The sequence below is a fragment of the Aspergillus costaricaensis genome, assembly GCF_003184835.1.
Source record: "Aspergillus costaricaensis CBS 115574 unplaced genomic scaffold BO79scaffold_49, whole genome shotgun sequence".
NCBI lineage: Eukaryota > Fungi > Ascomycota > Eurotiomycetes > Eurotiales > Aspergillaceae > Aspergillus > Aspergillus costaricensis.
The window spans coordinates 102596-115360 of NW_020291849.1; the positions used below are offsets into that span (position 1 = coordinate 102596).

At 45.4% G+C, this 12765-nt stretch overlaps 5 protein-coding genes across 5 annotated transcripts; 3 read left to right on the top strand and 2 right to left on the bottom strand.

Moving 5' to 3' along the window:
• Nucleotides 1-1522: 1522 nt before the first annotated feature.
• On the top strand, nt 1523-2818 carry BO79DRAFT_159944 (putative mitochondrial carrier protein; the record flags this gene model as incomplete). The annotated part of the gene is made up of 5 exons (XM_025678967.1): nt 1523-1555; nt 1616-1936; nt 2061-2339; nt 2394-2530; nt 2599-2818. 5 exons carry the CDS (start codon nt 1523-1525, stop codon nt 2816-2818), a joined length of 990 nt encoding a protein of 329 aa, XP_025534604.1.
• A 770-nt stretch (nt 2819-3588) lies between these two features.
• BO79DRAFT_211668 (60S ribosomal protein eL18) lies at nt 3589-4692 on the top strand. Its single transcript, XM_025683064.1, has 4 exons — nt 3589-3650; nt 3778-3882; nt 3954-4321; nt 4375-4692. Exons 1-4 carry the CDS (start codon nt 3647-3649, stop codon nt 4450-4452), a joined length of 555 nt encoding a protein of 184 aa, XP_025534605.1. The 5' UTR covers nt 3589-3646; the 3' UTR covers nt 4453-4692.
• On the bottom strand, nt 4527-6161 carry BO79DRAFT_276762 (glutamate-5-semialdehyde dehydrogenase; the record flags this gene model as incomplete). The annotated part of the gene is made up of 2 exons (XM_025687778.1): nt 4527-5813; nt 5861-6161. The coding sequence occupies 2 exons, from the start codon at nt 6159-6161 to the stop codon at nt 4693-4695; spliced, it is 1422 nt and encodes a 473-aa protein (XP_025534606.1). The 3' UTR covers nt 4527-4692.
• Nucleotides 6162-6999: 838 nt separating this feature from the next.
• BO79DRAFT_240899 (putative COP9 subunit 3) lies at nt 7000-8905 on the top strand (the record flags this gene model as incomplete). The annotated part of the gene is made up of 5 exons (XM_025685073.1): nt 7000-7152; nt 7263-7499; nt 7559-8011; nt 8074-8226; nt 8285-8905. The coding sequence occupies 5 exons, from the start codon at nt 7000-7002 to the stop codon at nt 8774-8776; spliced, it is 1488 nt and encodes a 495-aa protein (XP_025534607.1). The 3' UTR covers nt 8777-8905.
• A 290-nt stretch (nt 8906-9195) lies between these two features.
• Nucleotides 9196-12543, bottom strand: BO79DRAFT_240900 (DDHD family phospholipase). The gene is made up of 4 exons (XM_025685074.1): nt 11647-12543; nt 10878-11595; nt 9523-10740; nt 9196-9448 (listed from the first exon to the last, which is right to left on the bottom strand). The coding sequence occupies exons 1-4, from the start codon at nt 12314-12316 to the stop codon at nt 9325-9327; spliced, it is 2730 nt and encodes a 909-aa protein (XP_025534608.1). The 5' UTR covers nt 12317-12543; the 3' UTR covers nt 9196-9324.
• Between the last annotated feature and the right edge of the window lie 222 nt (nt 12544-12765).

Below are 12765 nucleotides of genomic sequence, written 5' to 3' on the forward strand. Positions count from 1 at the left end.
TCTGTATTTATTATTATTTAAAAATAATTATTTTTTTTATAAAAATTAAAATTAATAATTAAAGTTTTACTAATTTATAATAAAAACTTGGAAGTTCTCAAGACTTATAAGAAATTATAATTAGATTATAATATAAAGTTATATTTGAAGGTGTATATAAATTATTAATATAATATATTAATTTTATAAAATATATATAATTAAAATAAAATAATAAATATATATTTTTATTAATATCTTTTATTATAAGATTTATATTATATAAAAAACTTTATTTTTACTAATACTAGAGATAATTCTAAATTAATTAACTTAATATAAAATAAAGAAAGTATCTTTTCTTTTTCTTATTAATTATTTTTATAATAAAATTATTTATCTTGATATATTCATTGATGAAAATATAAATAAATAAAATAAATAAAGATTAATTTGAGTATATTTTATCTATACTAGAATCTAAAATCATATAACAGATAAGACTTAGTATTAAGAATAGTTAAAATAATCATTTATTTTATTTTTAGGCTTAACCGCGGCCAGGTATAAGATTTCTCTTAACCTGACTATTAATCTGATAACAGGTATAAACCTTGCTATTAACCTGACCTAACCTGGCCGTTTGCCACTCTATAAAGTTCTGTATTAAACCTTTTATAGAAATCTCTATCGTATTTTTATTGGATTTTGAATTAGCCTGTATATTAGATCTTATATAAAATTCATGTATATATGCTAGTGAAAATCTCCTATATATAGAAAAATTAGGTGGTGATATCGAGTTTAGAATAGTATCTTTTTTAGGGCAGGAGACGGGTGTCCCCGGTGTGAATCCTCGATTTTTGCTGCCGTTTCTCTTCCCGGACTGACCCTCTTTACTCCACAACAACACAGCAGTGACCAGCAGTGATTTGTTTGGCAATCCAGCCTGCTAGTGCCGGACTTTGGTTTCGAACTATTCCAGACCACATTGTCTTGCATTCTTATTCTCATTCCACCTATACCTTTTGAACTATAACTATCTGTGGGTGATTCGTTAAAGGCTCGCTATCGCTGTAACAAAGCCTCTTGCACCTCCATTACACGTATGCAATAGCACCTTCACCAGCTTTTCTCTCATATGCGGCCTTGGCCCGTCCTGTTCTTAGGACAACGGCAGGGGGCACTGGGTCCCAACAAACCACCAGAGACCATTATCCCAAGGCCAATAGACAACATACCGAATGAATGATCCGCAAGCACCCCATTTCGATCGTCTCTCTATAGGTACTAGTATTTCGACCCCTCAAGCTGCATCCAGTTGGCTGTTATTTAGTTTCAATGTTGCTCATAACAGCTCCTGGATAGGCCTGTCCAGTACGTCTGTCACATACTGGCTTACTGAACGTCGTGTTCCCCGCATCCTGCTACTACCGGGTTGATTCACCTCGGTCTTTTATCAAGGACCATACATAACATCAGCTTGGGCCGCCACCGGTCAGGTCGATGTATCCAATCGAACGGGCAAAGTGCAGACTTCAAAATGCCTCAACCACCAATGTCCAACATTATACAGGTATGGCTACAGGAGTTATCATGTACATCTTCAAGCTCACGACTGTTGTCGCCTTAAAAGGACCATTTCACGGAGAAAGCGCCAAGTTTTATCAATAAAGCCAGGTCCAGAATTGCCGAACCCGTTGTTGCTGCTTTCATAGCCGGAGGAGTAGCGGGTGCGGTGTCGAGGACACTTGTATCACCACTCGAACGTCTCAAAATCCTCCTCCAGATTCAGAGTGTCGGCAGAGAAGAATACAAATTATCCATATGGAAAGCGCTCGTCAAAATCGGAAAGGAGGAGGGATGGAGAGGCTTCATGCGCGGAAATGGCACGAACTGTATTCGCATCATTCCTTATTCAGCGGTTCAATTCGGCAGCTATAATTTCTACAAAAAGGTGAGTTGAAAACGAATCCGTACAGGCTTTGAGATTATACGCCTCGAGTGTACAATGCGTTTGAAGTGCGAATATAAGCCATAGAGGGCGACCGGGTTGGAGGTTTGATTAACGTAGACTCTAGTTCGCGGAATCTTCGCCAAATGCCGAATTATCAGCCATGCAGCGGCTTCTTTGTGGTGCCGCTGCCGGCATCACATCCGTGACAATTACTTACCCTCTTGATATTGTCAGAACTCGACTCTCTATCCAGTCAGCGTCATTTGAAGCTCTCAGTCACCGAGGGGTTGGCGAGCAGTTACCGGGCATGTTTACCACAATGGTCTTGATATATAGAAACGAAGGCGGTATTGTAGGTCTTTACCGTGGCATTGTGCCTACCGTTGCTGGTGTCGCCCCCTATGTCAGTAAGCCCGGAACGCTCATACTATACCACCTGTGACTAAGTGCAATTTAGGTTGGCCTCAACTTCATGACGTATGAATCGGTCCGCAAGTATTTGACCCCTGAAGGTGATGCGACACCAGGACCCCTGCGTAAACTACTTGCCGGTGCAGTTTCTGGTGCAGTAGCACAAACATGCACATACCCATTGTAAGCCCCACCAGGAAACATCGATTGCTCCTCGTTATGATTAGCTAATATGAAGGCCACGGCTTCAGCGATGTTCTCCGACGACGCTTTCAGATTAATACAATGTCTGGGATGGGATATCAATATGCATCAATTACGGACGCCGTAAGGGCCATTGTGGCGCAAGAGGGCTTGCGTGGCCTGTTCAAAGGAATCGTGCCAAATCTTCTCAAAGTGGCTCCCAGTATGGCTAGTAGTTGGCTCAGCTTCGAGTTAACCCGGGACTTCTTAGTGGGTTTGGAGAAATGATAGATACAACATCAGTAAATATGGCCACGGCACCCCCATGAATACAAATCACACCTGGTAGATAAAATATGTTCCAACTTTTCTTCTTTACCAAAAAGGGATTTCTTTGTCAGGTGATGGTACATATCATATACCCTCTTTGACCCTGCCGCTATGCATTGTGCAATTTTCCCAATGTCGGGCGATGGCTATGTTCGGCAGAGTGTTCTCGATAATTACGCATGCGAAATAAATAAAATATATTATATAGATATAAAAACCTTGTAGAGCACTTGTTTGATGTAAGGACTTTGATTTGTATAGAATATAATAGTTGACACGGTAGGTCAAGCGAGCTGGAGTGGGTTGTGCTAGACTGTGCGGGGTAAAAGTGGGAAAGATGCAACATATTTATGGATCATAAGCCTACGGACTACGGAGACACTATAGAATTTGTTAGAGGAAGGGCACACGCCTACAGATAAGAAAGATGTGTGGTCCAGAGGGGAATCGGAGGGATCGCTCATTAATGAATCAACAGTATGTGAGGTCAACGTCCAATGATAAATGATAGCAGGATAAATGGAGCTCCCCACTAAAACTATAATTTATTTAGCACACAGTGCTAGGATAGTCAGGATTTAAACTGGAGTAACTAGTACAATGAATGATGCATGCCTTGAATATTGGGCATCAAATGATCTTGGCTACCGTATTGGGACTAGTGTAGGGCTCAACCCGCACACACCGTGCATCTGAAAATCGTAGATTGAAAACCTCACCAGCTTCACCTTGACTACGGGTGCGATAGCCAGCCAACTTTCAGGTGTCCCATCAATAACAGCAGCCATGGGTACGTTCAATTGACGTGGTGATATATTCATTCGCCGAAGAATTTCGCGGGTTGCGACTTCTCTTTTTGGCTCAACACCATGGACAGTTCCTATTCTCACTTGGCGAATACTGATTTTGGGATACAGGTATCGACTTGGACCGCCACCATGTGCGCGGCACCCATCGCAAGGCGCCCAAGAGCGAGAACGTTTACCTGCAAGTCTTGGTGAAGCTTTACCGCTTCCTCGCCCGTATGTCTCCGCCTTCTATGTGCAACCGATTTTCAGCCATGGGAAACTGATGGGTGGTGGAAATTTTGCAGGTCGTACGGAATCCAACTTCAACAAGGTCGTCTTGCGCCGCCTTTTCATGTCCAGGATCAACCGCCCCCCCGTTTCGCTCTCGCGCATTGTTTCCAATGTGACCGACTCCCACAAGGGCAAGACCATCGTTGTGATCGGCACCATCACTGACGACAACCGTCTTCTTACTGTCCCGAAGCTGTCCATTGCAGCCCTTCGCTTTACTGCTACTGCTAGGGCCAGGATTGAGAAGGCCGGTGGTGAGACCTTGACTCTGGACCAGCTTGCTCTGCGTGCCCCTACTGGAGCGAACACTCTCCTCCTCCGCGGACCCAAGAATGCTCGGGAGGCAGTGAAGCACTTCGGTTTCGGCCCCCACAGCCACAAGGCATGTTATATACCCTACGCAGAAATATGGTTTGCATAACTAACCTTGATCAGAAACCCTACGTCCGCAGCAAGGGACGTAAGTTTGAGAGAGCCCGTGGACGCAGAAGGTCTCGCGGTTTCAAGGTGTAAGGAACGCTGGTTAAATATTTTCCGTTTCTTGTGTCTGGTAGCGGTTCATCGTGCTGGTGATGACGACTTGCGGAATCATGCATACCTAGGGGTCTTGCCGGCCGTTGCTCCAACGTTTATTAGAATGCCCGATGCCAGACCGAATATTATGAGGGTTCCAGGCGAGCTTAACTGGATGAAAATGAAAATGGAGTTAAATCATTGAATACCTATAAAGTTTCTCTATTATTGTTCTATATATTACAATAGTAGAGCTTCATGTTTCCACTTTTTACCCCCAACACCATCGAAGTAGTCTCCTGCTCTATGCCCATCACCCCGAATCAGGTACTTGTAAATCGTGAGACCATCTAGTCCCACGGGACCTCTGGAATGGATCTTGTTCGTGCTGATCCCGACCTCTGTGCCAAAGCCATACCTCATACCGTCTGCAAATCTTGTTGAAGCATTCCAGAAAACACCGGCACTGTCGATGCTGCTCATGAAGTAATCCGCAGTGGCCTTTGACTTGGTCAAGATTATGTCGGTATGCTTTGAGGAATGGGTATTGATGTGGTCGATCGCTGCATCAACACCTGAACCGGGAGCAGATGCAGGTATCGTTTTGATAGCAAGGATCAGATCCAGAAACTCTGTATTATAGTCGGACTCGACGGCATCCACGATAGAACTCATTTCCGCAGAGTCTAAAGTATCCGCCAGCGCACCTTTCGAGGGTTCGTCACACTTCAAAGTAACACCCTTCGCCACGAGGGCCTTGGCAACAGTAGGTAGTATGGTCCTCAAAACAGCTTCATTCACCAGCAGGGTCTCCAGAGAGTTGCAAGCGGCCGGATAATCCGTCTTAGAATCGACGAGCACTTTAACGGAAACGTCCAGGTCCGCGTCATGATGTACGTAAGCGGAGCAAAGGCCATCTGCGTGGCCTAATACTGGAATTTTGGTGTTGTCTTTGACGAAGCGAACAAGGTCATTCGACCCGCGAGGGATGACTAAATCAATCAAAGTATCTTGGGCCAGCAAGGAAGAAACCACGTCTCTGGTCTGTACGAGCTGGATAGAGGACTTGGGAACGCGGGTGCTCGATATGGCTTGAGAGATCACCGTCGATATTGCGACGAAAGATTCAGTTGATTCTTTCCCGCCTGTTAATATGGTCAGCAATGCATGAAAACCTAGAGCGGGGATGTGACTGAAACCTTTTAGGATAGCTGCATTGCCAGACTTGATAGACAAGGCAGCAATATTTGCGATCACCTCAGGGCGAGCTTCGAAAATTATCAACAACACCCCAATAGGACAGCTCACCCTCTCCAAAGTAAGACCATCATCGAGCAGTGTCCTCAGAGTCACGTTTCCAACTTTGACAGGTCAGAACGCGCACGCTAAAACAATCGAGTATTCTTACTTGGATCGGTCAAATCCCGCACACTGAGGATTCCTTGCAACATATCATCATATTTCCCCGGCCTTGATAAGTCAAGCCTCTTCAAGACGCTAGAATTCAAATCCCCATCCTCCGCGGCACGGCTTGCCAATGCGACATCCTTTGCGTTGGCGGCTAGGATGGCATCCTTATTAGCCAAAAGACCCTCATACAGCGCCGTTAATGCTTCATTGCGCTCAGCGTTTGATAGGACCGCTAGCCGTCTAGCAGCTACGGATGCAGTGCTTGCGATACTGCCGGCAGAAGACTGTGTAAGCGACATTTGCTAGATTTCACTAAGAAAATGTAAGTATTGGGTAAGAACACAGGAAGTGAGGGGTCACGGATTGAAGTCGGTATTATTACCTAAGCAACAAGTAGACTTTCAGTACTAGTATGTACCCCGTGCACCGAGAAAGTATCCGTTTCGGCCTCTTTGGCTAGTTAATGTTTTGCCCATACTCGGCATTCCGCAATTCATCAGAAATTGTCTAGCACATGTGTTTTACAAATTAGGCCTAATGATCTCGGTGAATGCCCCTTTCAACAGGTTATTGTTTGACATCACGTCACGCTCAGTAGCTTTCTACTGTCAGTATAATGTCGGCCCGATGCCTACAACAACTGTTCTGTTGTGCTGCTGTAACAACCAATTCTAAACTACAGCATATCATGGTTGAATGTTACACTGATATCAAACTCTTTCCCTTGCTCCTTGAGTACTAGTAGTATTCCTAGTCTCTTTATATTTGAATCTGGCTGGGGATATGACATACTCAGTGCCTCACGAACCATGAGTGTGGCTTTTGGTGTTAAAGTGATCGGTCATATTGGTAAGTGAAGTGATGCAGTAGTGAGTATTCTACGTATGTACTACTAGTTCTGTATCTTACCCTTGATTTGTACTGAGGCAAGGTGGTTGCGAGTAAGCTAGTCTGCTCTAGTTAGCTGTTGTAGCTAAGGGGCATGCACCGTGTATGAGGTAATAAGTGGGTGGTACTGTCAAGTGCTACTACTACTACTACTACTTCCCTCTTCAACAACCCGCCGCGCTCATCTTTCATCCTTCATCTGCACTCAACTGGCCACTACTCAGCTACAGGTCGTACAACCCACAGAAGATGGCAGAGATTCTCGCACATCTCACTTCGGCGTCATCTGAACTTCGTGCAATAAATAATACGCGCGATGAAAGATATGACACACAAATCCGTGACCTGGTTGCATACATTAAGAATTGCGATAAGGATCTTGACACTCAATATCTCCTAGATGTAAGCACGGCCAGAATCTTCGCGGGTGAGGGTGGAAGAGCATGGCTAGTGGATTCTTATGCAAGATGGTATATAAGGCATGCTTACGAATATGACCATTTACCTCGCAGAACCTCGATCCGTCACAGCACACGTTATGCTACCTTTTGATTCTCAATACTCAAGTCGACAGTCTACAAAAGCGGACAAAGGAGAATGTGCCAGACGAAATCAAGCCAGGGAATGATTTATGGTCTAGAGTGGCCTATTTTCTTCAACATTTTGATCCAATCCAGGTCCGGTATGCTGGCTATGAGTGGCGCCGACTTGTTGAACTCCTGGCACATGCTGCTGAAGTTACTGCGAAGGTAAGTGCCCTCCAAGCCAACATGAATTGTTTAATTGCTTTATAGTTGACCTCCAATAGCCGTTCCTAGCGGTCCAAGTGATAAAGGAGGCATTGCTTCGACTAAACTCACCTGGTGTCCTTACATCATTGCATGTTACGTTCCTCAGACTTACTCTCCTTTCCAAGTCTTATCATCATGCTTTACCGGTTATGGAAAGATGGGTTTTCCAGTTTCCTACCAGTTCAGTCCAAGCCTACCGCAAGCATATCAGTCGTCCGTTGTGTTCCGAAGACACTTTCGGCGATACGTTCATCTCCGATGCATCTGGCTTCTCTGCAAAGCTGACATACAGAGATCATATGAGATTTTTCCTGTATGGCGCAATGATTTACCTGGCATTAAAGGAATGGGATAAGGCGTTACATTGGTTAAGCATCGTCATATCGTCTCCTGTCAATGACTCTGTCAGCAAAATAATGATCGAAGGCTATAAGAAGTGGATATTAGCTAGCTTGCTGGCGCACGGAAAGGTAGTCAACTTGCAACGAAGCACCCGAATTATGCTTTTGACTGACATACGCTACTGTTATAGTTGATCTCATCGCCTAGAGTGATCTCTGCACACGTTTCGAAAGTATATCAAACGTTAACAAAACCCTACGCATCCTTGGTCGACGCTTTTGAGAGGGGTGACTATCCAAGGTTGAGAGCTGAGATCGACATTGGTCGGTCAGTTTGGCGTACTGTACGTTAGCAGATGGGAGTACAATTGTCACGTATCGGTTAGACTGACATTCTTCTAGGACAATAATGAGGGCCTAGTCTCTCAGCTGTTCTACGCTTACAATTCGTTTCTTGTTATCAAGCTAGGCAGGACTTTCTCGGCTCTCACTGCAGCGGATGTGGCACAACGCACGCTTGCACCATTGGCATTTTCTGCAAATATCGAAGACTTCGTGGCGTTGCTCGTAATGTCTGGCACCCTCAGCGCTACGCTAGTGCATCTGCATGGTCAAGCAGATGCAACAATGCTTCGGTTTTTTGCGCGCCGTGAATCGTACCTCAATAGTGAAATACTGATGCGAACACGATTGGTCGAAGAGGCTCGGGTACTAGGACTAATAACGAAAGATGCTAACCAATGTAGCAGTGAGTTGCAGCTGGGAAATGAAAGTCTTCAAGTCTTATCTAGAAATCAGAGGTGGCCTGATGCTTCAAGGGTCAGTGGCGATGCTGTTGGAGAACTAAATGGTGGTCTGGAAATTGATGAAGACATCATGGGAGATGGCACCTGAAGTATGAGGAAACATCGGTGAATGTCATGCCCAACTTGCCCATGTCCAATAGCGGATCTAGAAACAGGGCTAAGGTAATATGTATTCCAAGCCGACTTTTCCCAACAGTCCTGCATTTGTAAGACCCGCCTATCATGGGGGTTCGATACATCAATTGATGATTTCCCTTCTTGTTCAAATCACTGCCTCCTAAGGAATATGCCGGCATTATCATCAACAGCTAACATATAAGCTGCGACGTCTACCATATAGCTCTTTTACCACAGAGTATACTAATTAGATATAAATATGGTCATAGTACGGGGCACGCATCAAAGGCCCTAGCTCAAGAAATTTAGAGGAATCCGCGTGAACAGTGAATGATCTACGCCCGTAGCTAGCTCATGCGTTCGACGCTTATGTCTCAGGTTACATAAGTTGGACATCACGCGCTGGCATTTAACCCTTCTCTTACATGTCCTGGTTAAGTGCGAAGCACATAGAACTACCGTTCATTACATGTAGGTAGGTCGAACTATGATCAGCATGCAACACTATGTCCAAATTTGCTATGCAGCCCCCCCGGGCCTCCTACAAAGCATTTGCGACATCATGAAATGGCACACGTCTTCATCAGACCAATAGCTGAGATGGCTAGCAATACTAGCAATCATTGATATATCGAAGGCCCCCCTGTGACAGATCAGCGTTCTGTAACTAGATTTGAGATATTGTAAAGCATCCAAAGTGATAAGCAGGTGCCTTACTCTTGTATACTATAGTCAACCCTTCCATTGGAGTTCAAAGTCCTCACTTTCGCATCTTCAATCATAAGTCTCTTCCCATGATGATCGGTCCCAAGTGATTCAAAAGAGTCCCCTACGTTGCTCTGAGAATCCCTCGGCTTGCCGCCCTCCCCGGCCTTACGATAACCCTCATAGAGTGTTTCTAAATTTGAGTCAATGAGAGTAGGATTTCTGATATCTTCTGTTTGATGAGAAGAGCCGGGGTCAGAAGCCGATGATTGTGATTTCTGGGCATGCAGAGTTGTATTAAGGCCTACTTCGGAGGATGCAGTATCTTCCGAAGTAAGACCAAGGCTTCGGTTAAGCAAACTGCTTGCGACACCGGATGTGAAGTTCGTCCACAATGACCCCACACTTTGTCCGACACGACTGCTAATCAATGATAGACTCTGACCCGATGTCGTCCAAATTCCTCTCTTGACTGACGGCAATGGCTGAGGTTTGAGTGATGACATTGCTGGTGAAATGAGAGGCTCTAGACGGTAACTAACCGGGTCAGAAGGATGGAAAATATTGAACAATTGTCGGCATTTTGGAGAGGATATTGAAGTCAGAGTGTGATGCTGAAGCTTGTCATTTCCATAATCATGAAGCACAGAAGAGCTAGATTGCGACTTGACTGTCCCGATTTCACCTTCGGGACGGGTTGATGATGCATGTTGCCTCTGTGGTCGCCCAGCAATGGTTTTTCCCTTGAGCATCTGGAACAGTGCTATTGGAGACCCCAAACAGAATAAATCATCACAATTAAAGTCCAAATGATCGCCCTGGATTACTTTATCACAATTCTCGTCATAGCCACAATGCGAGGCTTCAGTAGGCCGTGAATTTTGCTGTTCATGACACAGTATATCAAAAAGGATGGCGCTTCCAAGTGAATGCCCACAAAGGCTTACAGAGCCACGGAAAGAAGGGTTTCGCTTTTTGAAAAGGTCCAAAATCCGGTTGCACTCCTGCTTGACTATCCGAGAGATATGCTCACAGTAATCACTTTGGTAGAGAAGCACATCCATCGCCAAATCTGAGATGAGGCCTCGAACTGCAGGAATATTGTCAAGTGTTATATCGGACAAGCTCGGATATGGGGTACTCTCGGAGCCTTTCGCATCACCCAGATCGAATTCTGTACGGGATTGGTGCTCCTTATGATATGGGAAGTCCAGAAGATGTCTCCAGCACCTGGAACCTATTAGCCCTGGCACGCTAATAGTCTTCCCGGAAAATTAATTGTGAAGATGGAGAAAATGTCTAATGGTGGTGGGGCAAAGGTCAAAGCACATAATCAACTTTGAGACACAAGGCAGGGTGCTACTTACACCGGGAGAACCTGGATGCGGCAGTTTTCGTGCTTGTCCGGAAAATCAGAGTTAAGAGCCTGAAGATCAGGAGAGGCTCTGTACACACTCTTTAGAGTTTTGCGCAAAACGTTGATGTCATGTATGAAGTTAACACTCTCTAGACGCATGCCAAGTCGCTGACCGATTCCATGAGTGACCAAGACTAGGTGATCGATTTCCCGATCTTTATCCTCAACCTTTCTGGAATCCTCCATTTCCCTTTGTGCTTGCTTGCGTGCTCGCTCTTCGAGCTCAGCCATATCCGTTGAAACGCGTTGCTCAACAGTCGGTTTTTCCTCGACCGAGATACCTTCATCGTCCGATGTTTGGTAACGAGACGTAAATGGTCCACCCATCTGTGAAACTGTCCTTTCTTGAGTATCCCCAGGCAAGACCTCTTGTAATTCTTCCCCAGATGATTTCATTTCGACGCAACTCTTATCCTCCGCCTCTTTCTGTTTGTTCGTTTCGTTATAACCACGTACGAGCTTCGTCCCTGGAATGCCACCAAGCTTTTGATAGACCGTTGTGCTCACCCTGGACATGAAATCGTCGTTCACCAGTAACGCTGTCTTAGAATCCTGATAAGTCACTATACTATTCATATAAGCACCAAACAGACGGTATGTTTCAGGTTCATTCCTAGCCACAGGAGTTGTATGCCCCGAATTCTCGGACTCATTGGAAGACCCGGGTACTGTAGGCAAAGTAAGCCTCCAACTTCGCGAAGACATAATTTCAATATCACCTTTTTCATTGTCATTTGTTCTCACAGGAAACTTAGCAGAATAGGTAGGGCTTGTATACCGCCATGGCTTTGACTTGAGATAACCCTCTTCAAGCTGGGTAGCCAAGTTTTCTTCACATGGTTTTGTTGTCGACCCGTCTTGAAAAAACCAAGTTCCGCGACGAACTTCGTAGACGGGGCCTATCCAGTAGGCCGGCCGAAGCTCCCTTTGTTCAATAATAACATCAAAAAGCGAGTCTTCATTCACAGGAACCTTGGTCGGCTCGGACGACGCACCTCCTACCGACCTGCTGTATGAGTCATGCTCGTTCTCGACATCCGACTGTAAAAGTGCTTGAAATGCATCTTCGACGGCTTCAGAGTCTCTGGAAATGAACGGGACAAACTTCTTCGGGGGCGCTAAAGGTTTCGAGTCACCCTTTTGATCGCGGGGCCCGGGCTTCCATTTGGGCGAATCCACAGCATAGAACCACCTAACCTTCAGCGGAGGACAGTCTTTGGGGTAGCGACGCGGACTCAACCCATGTCTATGTGACACTGTATGGTCCTCTCCTCGAGAACGTTGTAGGAGGTCTTTCGTACCGTTGCCGGGCTGCGGGGTCGTACTTCTAGGGGGTTTACCCGGAGTAAAGGCCCCAAAGAAAGTCCCCTTTTGACTGTCTTTTGACATCAAGCTCTTAAGAGCCCGGTATGACGGAGCACGAGCCAATGCGTTTGGTAGCGAGCAAGTGCGATGGCTATTAATATGGTGGCAAGGCGGTTAGCATAGAAGAAGGCCACGTAGTTAGACAGCGCGATGGTGATATAGCCAATAGTTAAGGTAGACCAAAGATACTCCAGAGGATCAAAGCGCGAGGTTGGTGTAAGCTGACCAGATATAGATCTATTCACCGTTGTTCTCCTCGTGCTTATACTGTCTTTAGTGCGTGGTCAAATAAGCATCTCAGAGCCTAGACAACGTGAAGCTGCACCGAATTCTTGGCAAAGCCGAGCTCCAGGGTTGCAAGGAAACGACCATTTAATCGGGACACATTTACGGTAAGTCGCCGGCGTGGCAATGAGGAAACCCATGAAGCAGCCATCGACCGACTGGACTGCATTTAGATCCTGTCAGGGGCT

Excerpts from the sequence above, each read along its gene's own strand:
- BO79DRAFT_211668 (XM_025683064.1), top strand. Across the intron at positions 3,883-3,953 it reads GCTTTACCGCTTCCTCGCCC|GTCGTACGGAATCCAACTTC; the intron begins GTATGTCTCCGC and ends GAAATTTTGCAG. Across the intron at positions 4,322-4,374 it reads TCGGCCCCCACAGCCACAAG|AAACCCTACGTCCGCAGCAA; the intron begins GCATGTTATATA and ends AACCTTGATCAG.
- BO79DRAFT_240900 (XM_025685074.1), bottom strand. The coding sequence starts at position 12,316 with ATGTCAAAAGACAGTCAAAAGGGGACTTTCTTTGGGGCCTTTACTCCG. Across the intron at positions 11,596-11,646 it reads AACAAATGACAATGAAAAAG|TACCCGGGTCTTCCAATGAG; the intron begins GTGATATTGAAA and ends CTTTGCCTACAG. Across the intron at positions 10,741-10,877 it reads CGCATCCAGGTTCTCCCGGT|GTGCTGGAGACATCTTCTGG; the intron begins GTAAGTAGCACC and ends AATAGGTTCCAG.